Source organism: Sciurus carolinensis, chromosome 3 (assembly GCF_902686445.1).
Source record: "Sciurus carolinensis chromosome 3, mSciCar1.2, whole genome shotgun sequence".
Taxonomy (NCBI): Eukaryota; Metazoa; Chordata; class Mammalia; order Rodentia; family Sciuridae; genus Sciurus; species Sciurus carolinensis.
Genome location: NC_062215.1, coordinates 170,470,459 through 170,482,716, shown reverse-complemented (window position 1 = coordinate 170,482,716; position 12,258 = coordinate 170,470,459). Strand labels below are relative to the sequence as shown.

The window sequence follows — 12,258 nt, the reverse complement described above, 5'->3', positions numbered from 1 at the left end:
ATGATGTATAGCTGTGAGTCACTGTACACAAGCCAAACGTGGGCAGGAGGGGAAAAAAAAAACATTCTGAATGCAAAAATCAATAGTAAAAGGCATCAAGGATTACATATAAAAGAGATAACAAACCAGTTAATACCGAAATTATATCATATAGTAAACTTGATATTTCTGTAATTTATATATATATATATATATATGTATAGCGTGTATTATTTCAGGTGTCACCCATAAACTAGTAAAATATTTACAATTTAATATCTTCTGGATTCAAAATAATCCGGGATAAATAAGTGTGCCTTAATTGCAAAGACATATACATTTCACCTTGTATGTGCCACAGGTAAGCACAGCTTCCTGTGGCACTCCACTCCAGCAGAGAAGATATGTAACAATTAATTTTCACATAACCGAGTCGACCTCCCTCTTGGTAGTAAGTGACCAGGAGCTGCCACCATCCTCCACATGCTCATATGGCCGTGTCCCAGAATACCGTTTGCTGTTTAGAATAGGGTGGAGGGCTGCACTTCTTTGCACCTGCGTTCTTCTTCCAGCTGGGTAGGATAGGCATGCTATCCTGTTTGCAAAGGCCCTTTTCCGTTTTCTGTCTAGCCTTTATTTCCTTGCACAAGCAACGCTTTTTCTCAATCATCTCAAGCATTGTATGGTCTCCATGAAACCACTGCATGCATGCCACCTAGCAGAAAAGAAAGAGTGAATACTGAAGAAACATGCAATGAAAGCTTATTTTGCAGTTAGTTGTCATTTAGAAAAATGTCAGCTGTTTCTGCACTTCCTTTAAAAACTCTCAGAATGGATTGAAAAATACATTAACTCTTCCAAAGCAAAATGAAAACTATTTAAAAACATTGTATTTAAATAGGTAAACATCATGATATTATTTAATAATTATACAGTCACACATATTTTCCCAATGTGTTCTAAAAGTCCCCAAATATGGAAATAAAACTTTAACAGGACTATATGTTGCAAAGAAGTTAATGAATATTTTCACCCTTGAAATGAATTTTAAAACCTTAGAATTGTTTACGAGTAGCATGTAGGAGAATAAATATTTTAAATATTTATTCCTGCTGAAATGACTTTCAGTGTGCACCATATGTTTGGAATATAAATGCTTCAATAATTCTTCTGCAAAGAAGTTTTTGCTAGTTTTTGATACTTTAGAAAATGTTGAGTTAGAATCATTGATCTCTACATGGACACAGATCCTGATTAGTTTCAGAAACAGGAAAAGATTCATCAGGTCAATTGGCTTAGCAGGAGAAAGTTCAGGGTGGACTATGTACTGGTACATGTACATGTATTATTAGACAGATCACAGGTATATGTGGTTCAAAGTGTTTCAGTAACTTTCACTGGAATAGAGTCTGTCCCGCAAAGAAGGCTGTGAGACTGGCTCATGAGCCCAGCTAGGATGGAGAAGTTTGAATTTAATTAAGCAAATTCACTCTATGATTTGCAGGGTTAAAGTTGTTCACTTGAAGTTACTGAACTGGATCTTACAAAAAAAAAGAATACCTAATACTTAATCTATATCAGATCTCATGCTAAGTACTTTGCATGGTTTGTTTCATTTATTCCTCACAAGAAAGATGCTTTGAAATAAATACTATTTGTTAGCCCATAGTAATGAATAAAATGAGAAAGAGATTTTGGAATTTGCCCAAAGTAATAGAGTCAATGAATGGAAGTTGGGATTTGAACAAAAGAGTTCATTTCTAGTAGCTGTTCCTTTAACAACTACACCACATTGCCTCTTAATGTGTAAGGTACAGGACAGGACTGGGAAGATAAATTAGTGCAATTTCTTGAAAACATGGAATAAGGAAGCTAAAGCTTCAAGAAGTTGCCTATCTTGCCGAAAGCCAGGCAGGGGATATTTAGTATGAACAAAACTAACAGAATTCTCCATAACCCTAATCCTTTAGGGGGAGGGCAGGACCTAAAGTCAGAAAATAGAGATTCAAATCCTGGGCATGCCAAATTTCCACTGTTCACTCAGCTTCTGGATTCTTTATCTGAACAACTTAATTGGCAATACCTCACTTTCAGAAGCTGGTGTGAGATTTAAAGTGATAATGAAGGCCACCTCAATTAAAAACAGTACAGCATTGCCTACATTTTCTTATTTTATTACTGACAAAAGCCTTGAACCTTGACATATCTACTCTCTCTGCAAAGAACTCTATGTCATTTATATCCACCACACTTCACTGAAAGCTAGGATTTATCTACCGACCACAATTAGAAAGCTGAGTATCAGAAGTTTAAGGAATTAGGTCAATTTCACAGTTATTAAGTGACGCCCAGCTGTCTGACTCCAAGGTTGATATTCTTTCTACTATAGCATGCTTCATCACTTGAAAATTACTTTAAATTATAGTAGTCATTATTGTCTATATTACCATTTCCAGGTGGTATAAGTGCAAATATATTTATAGTTTTATTGTGACTAAAATGTGTTGATCAGGTAACTGAGTCAAAGATCCAAACGATTAAGTTCTTAAATAAATATCTTACAATGTTCCTAACATGATACCAAGTGCCTTGGAAGGATGGGCCATATATATACCACCTAATGTCCTCTTGTCTGTAGCTCAAGACCTTGGTCAAGGGTATTCAAATTTTACATAAAATTCTAGATGTTTGTTAAGTAATATAATGAACTGATGTGTGTCCCAATAGGAGATTGACAAAGCAGCTCAAAGATTATTTAAAAGGTCTATGAGGTTTCCTAATATTGTGATCTATGGAATAAAAATACAGTAACTCTCTTTTAGTGGAAATAGAAGCAAAATTTATTGAATGACTATAAACTGTCATAATGGAATTTATAACAATGAATTCCCAAAGGTAAGACCTTAATCTCATCCATATTTGGAGTTCAACATGCATAACAGAGTTCTAACCCCTCTGTAAAATTATGAACTGAACAAAACCTACCATCATTGAACAATTTTTGTTGCCTTTCAAAAAAATTCTCCCAATAATCTTATTCTTAGTAAAATCTTACGTTTCGCACATTTCAACATGATTGGAAAATCTCCAAATTTCTTTAAGGCAAATATTTCTTAGAGCATCACTCCCTCCATTTGTATTTTATTTACTTTTCCACATAAACATTACAGCATGTATCACTTAATTTTCTTTAATATTTTTGTGGTGTGAGTCAGGATGGGTGACTACAAAATAATTTTCCAGGGCTGCTTTGACAACTGTGTCAACAACGTATTTCACAGTTATTAGAACATTTTATTGTATTATTTGTAATAAATTTGTGTTTTTTCAACTAGAAATTAATTATATAGATGTGTAAATTTATTAAGAGAAATAAAACATTTTAATAGCTAAGAAATATAAGTGTCAGAATAAAGAATTATAAATATGTGAATTTTCATATTTTTTACACTTTTCCTTTCTTCAAATACTCATATGTCCACTTAACTGATAGAATGGTCTATAGAATTAAAACAAAACAAAAAAAAAAAAAAAACTGCTTTTCCTTCAGATTTACTCCTTAATGTTTAACCCTCCTCTTTTGGTGACCAGATAAATCATTTGAGAAAACATTGCCCAAACCTGAAATTCCATGAGAAAGTATTGCCCAATACCTAAAAGAGAGCTAGGTGGTAAGAAAAATATTCAAACACAGATTTTTGGAACATTATGAATGCAAAATAAAAATATTCTTTTTAATCTCCAAATTGAATTCTAATGCTATGGCCATTAATAGGATCAAATCCCCCTAACATGTGTCTAAGTATATTTTGCTGTGACTTAAGATGTTTCACTTTCATTCCTTATTTCGGATATATAAATATCATGTTTTACAATGATATAAAATGTGTTAAAAATGCTACCCATGCAAACTTCATCACTGTTCTGTTTTTTTTTTCTTTTATCACAAAATTCTTTGTATTTTGTTGAAATACAGCTGTAAATTCCCATTCCATCTTTCTCTACCATTGAAAAAAACTTGAGAAAAGATCATTACAACTAATTTGAAACTAAAGCCATTAAATAAATTCTTTTACTTAGTTACCTAAGTGGCCATGTTTTTATCTTTAATCCAAATGCATTTGTTTTATATATCATGAAAAGATGAAAAGGTACGCAGGGGAGGGTAAACACACATTGGGAAACTATTATATGACAATTGTCAATTATGGGTACACGTCTCCTAGTTGAGATTTTTATATTAACATAATTCAGCAGAGACAATCTTCTTGAATAAGTTTGTAGAAATAAAATCAAGTGAAGTTCCCAGCCAAGGAGGTAAAACAAAAATCTCCACCAGCTGTGTGATCGACACAGCAATTTTTATTCTAAAGAGCACAGTATAGAAAGGGAGGAGAGGAGTAAACCCTGGTCCTGTGGCCTAAATGCTTCTAGCTTCCCAAGTTCACATGCTGCAATCCTAACTTCTGAGGTGACAGTACAAAGAGGTGAGACCTTCGGGAGTCCCAAGGAAGCTCTTTTTCCCCTTCCACCATTTGGGGACATAGCAAAATGTTAAAGCCTGCAACCTGCAAGACTACTTGACCCTCAAATCCAACCTCGGTGTTACTCTGGTCTTGAACTTCCCAGACTCCAGAACTGTGACAAATAACTTTTCATTGTTTATAAACTACCAGTTTGTGGCATTTTGTTACAGTAGCCCAGACAGGCAAAGCAATTTTTCACCTTCAACAGATGAACAATGATAAGGCATGTTGACAGTAGGTGTGCTTGTTATGATGATAGCCCTTTACCTTTCCCATCCTCCCCACCAAGCCATAACTCCACTCTAATCAAGAGAAAAATAATAGACAAACTCAGAATAAGGAACATTCCACAAAATACCAAACCAGTAGTGCTGAAAGCTGTCAAAGTCATTCAAGAAGGAAAGTCTGAGAAACTGTCACAGTCTAGGGGAGAGTCAGGAGAACCCAGGACTAAATGAAATGTATGTGCTGTTCTAGAAGGGACTAAGGAGCAGCAAAAATGACATTAGATAAAAACTAAAGAAATTGGGGTGAAGTATGGACTGTACCTGATTCTAGTGTCTGAAAATCAATTCATTAGTTACAACAAAATGAACCACAGAAAGGTAAGGTCTTAGCCACAGGGGAAACAGTGAGCATAGGCCACACTGGAATCTTTTGCACTCTTTGTAGCTTTTCTGGAAATCACAAATTTAAAACACATACATATTAAAGAATAAAATGAAAAGTCTATATTTTTTCAAAATGCTAGTTTTAATGGTATCTTTTATTTTTTTAAACAGAAGCAACACTGTATAAGGAAAAAGGTTAAATAGCTTGATTGGGATCCTGCTAGTTGTGTTACATTGAAAAGTTATGCATATCTGAATTTTCTATATATATATATAATAAGAAATATGGTATATAATTCAGATAGACAAAAGATGTGTATTTGCATATACTTCACACGCATATTTTATGTACCTTGTACTTCCTGTATACACATATTATACATATTGGTACATACATCATGTACCATATACATGGTATGGGGGACAGTGAACTAAAACCATGTCAAGTGGGAACATCTCACACACTGTAGCAATGTGTTCCTGAAATACTGGCATAAATGACAATAATTGCTTCCTCTAAGAATAAAAATTAAGAACTTCCTGAGATTAAGAGTATATTTTCTTCAAAGAAAAGAATAGCAATGCTATACAATAAGAAATCTCCACATGTATGTGGAAAATACTCAATTTTCCAAAATACCTAAATCAGAGAGAGCAAAACTTTACTCTGAAATAAGCACATGGAAAAGTTCAAATTAAAAATGGCATGAGCACAAAACTGATACAAGTATGCATATCTCAAATTATTGTTGTTGTTGTACCTCCATTAGTCTGTTAAACATTGCATATTGACTTTGGAATTAAGTTCATAGCTGAATTAAGTTCACTGAGCTGAGTGTTGAGACTATGAAGAAAATTTGATTTCTCAAACAATAGATTAAATAATCTATACTGATTTTCAGATGGCCTGGGGGAAAAGATCTGTCAATACCACCTTAGTCTCTCTGTGTCAACTTCTTCCACCTGGTAGCCCATTTTATGAGAAATCATCATCTTCTGCACTGGAAGTAAAAGCTTTACCCAGGACAAAAAAAGTAAGCTATCAGGAATCTCTGGATCTTCTCTTCACTGCACAAAAAGTGTTTCCAGAAGATCATGCATGGCATTGGTGAATCAATGAGGCAGTAAAGGCCAGTAAGCATGACCCAAAACAACCTGTGTCCTCCCTATCCTTGGAGTCATGAGGCCAGTCAGGGATACTATCGCTCTCATTGAAAATGTTCTTCCTTTTCCTGTTAGTGGGCAAAGAGGTTGCATCTTCATTAATAAAGCATACAGGAAAATGAACGTGTAAGTCCTTGGCTTTTTTACACAAGTAGGGGCTGGCAAAATGTAACCCATGGGCCACAAAAGGTCCACTGCCTGGTTTTATACAGAACCTAAGCAATATTTTTTTTCCTACATTTTGAAACAGTTGAAAAAAATCGAAGGAATAATATTTGGTGACACATGGAAATTACATCAAATGCAAATGGCAGTGTATATAAATAAATTTTTTGGCACAGTAGCATGCTTATTTGTTGGCATATTGCCTACAAAGTAGAGTTAAGTTGAGACAGAGATCATATGGCTCCCAAAGCTTAAAATATTTACAATCTGTCCCTTTTTAAAGAAAAAAAAATTGATAACCCGTGATTGATCATATGAAACAAAAAAATACAGCTAATTAACAAATTACTAACCACTTTATTATGATTACTACAGTATCTAAAAAGGTCAAGAATGTAGTATGCTAGACCTATAAAAGTAGGAAAATCATTTTGAATGGATAAATTAAACACAAAAATTGTTAAATTTCCACTGATCTTCATTATAGTAAATGGTTATTGAATCAAACTAGTATTGCTCTATCATCATGCTTTTCCCTAAACATGTTTTTGACTAAGTAAATGGTCAGCTGACCTTAAAGTAAGTTCCCATGAGAACAGTCTGATAGAAGATGGGAAAAAATACATTGATATTGGTGCTATAAAAAGGGGTATAAAACAAAATGAAGACCATTGATTTACATGTCTACAATATTTTTCATATCAAGTTTGACTCATTAAACGTAGGTTTCAAATTTATTGTGCCAATTCACTTAGAAAAAATTACTTGGGTATGCTAACTATACATTTTATAATTACATCTCTATAAGGAAAAATATGATTTTGGAATTAAAGAAATAAAGTAGATTACCTGGCTTACATTCTCTAGGTAAGAGGTTTTATATTAGGTCACCCCCTCCTTTAATAACCCTGCCACAATTTCTTTATCTGTGATGTCACTCTTGTGACTCAACATAACACTCACAATTTATTTTGAGAAAATCCCCCCCCCATTTTACTGAATTATATTTCTCATTTTTTCCAGCTATATTTCAGAAGGAAGTGGTCAACTTTTCAAGGCATAGACAATAGCATTAGCCCTCAATAAACCTTTTGAAATTGACCTATAGCAAGTGGGTTATAATAACCTATATTTGTCAACGTGATCACTTTATAAAATTGCTTCATTACTTAGTGTAAAATCACAAATCTTTCTAGTAATCATCACACAGAAAAATAAAAGTTTTTCATTGAATGATTATGGCTTGTCCTATGTATCTCATATAAAATAATTAATATTTTGGAAGCTTATACAGATGATCCAACATAACAGTAGCTTGGTGCTAAATGTTAAAAAGGTACAGTCAAATATCCCATGATATTTATCATGGCTTTATCATTATGAACCCCATTTATTCAACTTTGAAAAGTTAAAATTCAAGGCTAGGAGAATGAGTCAGCAGTAACTGTTAGTTTTCCATCCCTCCTATTTTGAAAATAAAGGCCAGAATGAAGGTATTTGAATAGATAATGTAAGTGTGCAAGACCAAAGCAAGTAAAAAGAATTTTCAATTCTATTGGCTTGAATTTGATCTGGGTCTTCAATATCACTTGGATAGTGTAGAGTAAATTACATATCTTGTTTTTTGCTTGAGAAATTATGAGAATTAAAGATTATAGATAAAATGTTTCTAGCTTCTAGACTTTGATTATATTATTAAAAGTAGCAAGCACCTTTGGTATAGCTTAAGTTTTTCTATAGGGTTTGCCTATATTTTTTTTTCATCTTTAACTCTGGTCTTTGGGGTGTTTTAAAAATTATTCTCTTGTAGTTCTTCCTTGTTTATCAGACGGTTGACTCAGAATACATGTTTTATGAAATAATTATTAGGGAAGTCTACACCCAAGGCATGTACTGAAGTTTCAGTGTTTATTTCCCATGTCTAAATTTAGTAGTGATATAGATATGCTGACAAAATGAGAAGCATGACTTGATTTCAGAGTTGCTTTTCAATGCAAAATCGCAGGCCTACTTCCTTTCTCTTTGTAGATCTGAACATCCCCTTTGACACACAACAGTCTGATTGACTATGAGGCACATGATGCAAAACATCACAAGCTGCATATTAAGTCACATATGGTCTTTGATTTTATCTATCTGTATACGTGCTTGCATAATCAATTATGTAAAATACACTATCAAAAAACCAAAAAGCATAAATTTATGTCTTAAAAATTGGCATGGCTATAAAGAAAAATAGTTTCATGTTAACATATGTTGCTCATTTCTTCTGTCTGTAAAAGGAAGAAAGTGCCTACCCCGTCAATCTTATAGTGATGCTTTTTAAGCAAGCATCAAATCACAAGTCACTTCTAGGAATTGAGGATGGCTTCAACTACCCTGCTAAGCAGGGACAGTGAAGACTTATGCCAAGCTAATACACTATGCATTCTTTCTTTAATAAAATCTATCCTATTTGTGCATATCTGTGTGTGTGTGTGTGTGTGTGTGTGTGTGTGTGTGTTATTTTCTATTTTCTTAGGCGACAGTACAAAATGGATAAGATGACATATTTTTATCAATTATCAATTTTGAGACCAGGGTCTAGTTATATAACATTTCCGAGACCTTATTTCTTTATTCATAAAATGAGAATAATAAAAAACCCAGTTTCGCTGAGGATTGAATGAATAATTTGGCATTTCTTTAAAAGCAGACACTCTTAAAAAATAAGCTCTTCTACCCCCCGTGGACCACACGCCCTGTGAAGACACTCTTGTTATTCTGCATATCCCAGCCTCTAGTACAGGGGAAATATCCAATCAATGTTCACAAAATGAATGAGTGAAGAAACAAATGGATGCAGTGTTTTCTGAGTATTTTCAGGAAAGGCAATTTTGAAGTCCTTGATTTAATAAATGATTTCATTCCAGTTTGGCTCACTTGAATCCAACAATAGCCCAAATTGTACATGGTTTAAAAATTATTTCCTGGAATTTATGAACCACAGGAGGCACCTAACCTGAAACTGAGCCTGTAACACCACATGAGTCATCCTGGGGGGTTCTACTGCCAAGAACACCACTTTCACACTCTGAGCATCAATCCTTGGCCCTGTGGCTTATGTTGAGCAACAAACCAATGCTCCACAAATCTTTTATGACTTAGATGTGGATAAAGTCATGCTCAGTTTAATTAGGTTTCCCAGCTGATTCTGATGGAAGGTAGACTGAGAAATACAAAACTTGAGTGACAGATGGTAAGAGCCTATACCATCAAGATGGCAGAGAAGCATTTTCTCAAGGTCTGGCTCTTCCCACTGTCTGTTCATACTCACTAGGTGCAGCATACAAGTAAAGAATCAATTGAAGCTTTGGGAGGAGGTATCAGATAGATTTTGATGTTAGCAAATTATTCCAAGTATAATCCATCCATCTTTCATACATGTGGAATGTATTCATGTATTTGTAAGTTTATTTATGCATGTATGCAAGTAGCACAGATCAATGATTAAGTTGTTGAAACTTGCTACATGTCTTTGAGTTATCTTATTTTAAAACATAAAATTATAAAAGTATTACTGAAGAATACATTTTTATGTGTCAGTAAGTTCACTCAAGAAAAAGGGTAAAAAAGTGAAAAAAAAAAACACATCTTGAAATCTTTGATTGATGTAAAAGGAATGAACTCAAAACTTTCTTCAATGATTTTTGTAAAAGTTCTAAAGCAAGTTGGCAAAACATATGTTGGAGTGGAGGGCTATCAAAATCTAATAATAATAACATCAGTAATATAATAATAATATCACCAACCATGATTTATTGCACATAACTATGCTCCAGTCACTCTATGGACATGTGTGTGCACCAATTCCCTAAAGAGTAATAAGGCTATGCATGTTTTATTTTTATTTTTTAGGTGATAACATAAGATTTGAGAAGTTCAAGTAACAGGTAGAGTATCATATGTCTACTAGGAGGCAGAATTGGAATTGGAATTGCTAAATTTAGTCTGTGCCCCTATCATCACACTAAATTGTCTCCAGCTAATTATGGCTGGAGTTGCCCACAGTGGCGAACACACACACACACACACACACAGACACACACACACACACACTTATTGTGGTTCTCTCACTTCATATAGCCACTGCTACAGGAAAGCGTACTAGATGAAGTAAGAGTGGTGCAGTTTGCCTCTGAAAGACGACAGGTTCAGAAGCTGTGAAAACTCTGGAGGATAAAGACACATTGACTTGATTTCGTTGTCACCTCTACCACTTTCCTTTTCAGCATCATCAGGGACAAGAGCCCAGTGACTACAGCCTTTCCTCAGAGCTTTGTGGGCTCTGTGCCGACTTCATTTCATTTTATCCTCTCAGTGACCCTGCGGCCACTCTTTTCTACATGAGAAAATCAAATTTAGTAGGGGGTTACGCCCATCTCAGAAAACAGGACAGGAAAAGGGAAGGTCAACAGAGCAGACCTGGCCAGCTGGTGTCCCCGTCAGACCTTCTATCCACAAGGCAGCTTCCTGGCCTCTCACCCATGAGAACACTCAAAGGGCACTAGAAGGCTGTCAAGGATGGCTTTTAATATTCTGAGGTAGAATTTCAAGGATATTTCCTCATTACTATTCACTTTACCTCTGTCCTGGCTTCTTTCTTGAAGTGTTAGCCAAATATTCAATGGGTAAAGTATCCCGATAGAGATCATGTCCAAGAAATGAATGATAATTATTACAATAAGAACAATGCATAATTCCTTTCTTGCTGTCTCAAAATACCTCCTGCTCATCTCACTCCCAACTATATCACTTACTGACTGGTAGAACCTCCTTATTACCATGTACCCAGAATGCATTGCCTGCTCTAGGCACAGCATCTGAAGTCCCCTGAAGGTATTTCTTCTTATTTACCAGTCACAATGCAGTTCATTCAATAAGCCCCTTTCTCCTCAGTTTCATGGTAGCAAACAAATAGTACAATCCTTCCACATATGGTTATGCTTCTCCAAGTACGTTCACAATTATAGTGAGAAGTTAGTGTCCCTTGAATGAGTTGCACAAAAATGTTAGCTGATGTACTGAGTTGGGGGGCAAAGATCAGGGATAGATTTCATACCACCTTGAAAGGTGATATGAAGGAAAATGCTAATTGCATAAAACCATTGTTTCACAAATTCTTTGCTATCACTGAATTATAAAGACTGGGAGTGTAGGGATAGGGGGAAGTTGATCAATGGGGACTAAGTCACAGTCAGACCAAAGAAAGAAGTTTTGGTGTTCTGTTGCACAGATGGGTGACTAGAGAGAACAGGAATGTATAGTACATCTCAAAAACCTAGAGGAAAGAACATTGAATGCTTTTTCCATTTGATAGGTGATTGAGAAGATAGGTTTAGTCTGATTTAAATATAATGCAATATATGCATATATTTAAACATTATTATTATGTACAATTTTTAGGTTTTTAGGTATCGGTTTGAAAATTAAATTAAATTTTAAAAAGAATCTTAGAAAATAATAAAATTTCCAGGTCTTAAAATATATCACATTTTCATACCCCAAGATGACAACTAAAAGCAAGGCCAGTTTCCAGGATGGAACATCAACTTTGTATCTCTTAGAAACAGATATGATGTGCAAATTGGTAAGCACATATGATTTTATATAATTTAATATATATTCTCTGGTGGAAGACTATGATCAAATGCACAATAAAAATATATTCACACAATAAGGTAAAATCCATGCATTTGAGTGACATTGTACTTACCTCTTTATACATGTTTATAAAGTAAACATACAGGTGTAATGAGTAGATTATTCTCTGT

General features: G+C 34.5%; 1 protein-coding gene across 3 annotated transcripts in view; it reads right to left on the bottom strand.

Moving 5' to 3' along the window:
• Positions 1 to 216: 216 nt before the first annotated feature.
• Positions 217 to 12,258, bottom strand: part of Nyap2 (neuronal tyrosine-phosphorylated phosphoinositide-3-kinase adaptor 2) — a 256,201-nt gene continuing 244,159 nt past the window's right edge. For all 3 annotated transcript variants that reach the window (XM_047546303.1, XM_047546304.1, XM_047546305.1), the window contains one exon: positions 217 to 694. In XM_047546303.1, the coding sequence (XP_047402259.1) occupies positions 467 to 694 (228 nt within the window). In that variant the 3' untranslated portion in view covers positions 217 to 466. The remainder of the gene's footprint in view (positions 695 to 12,258) is intronic.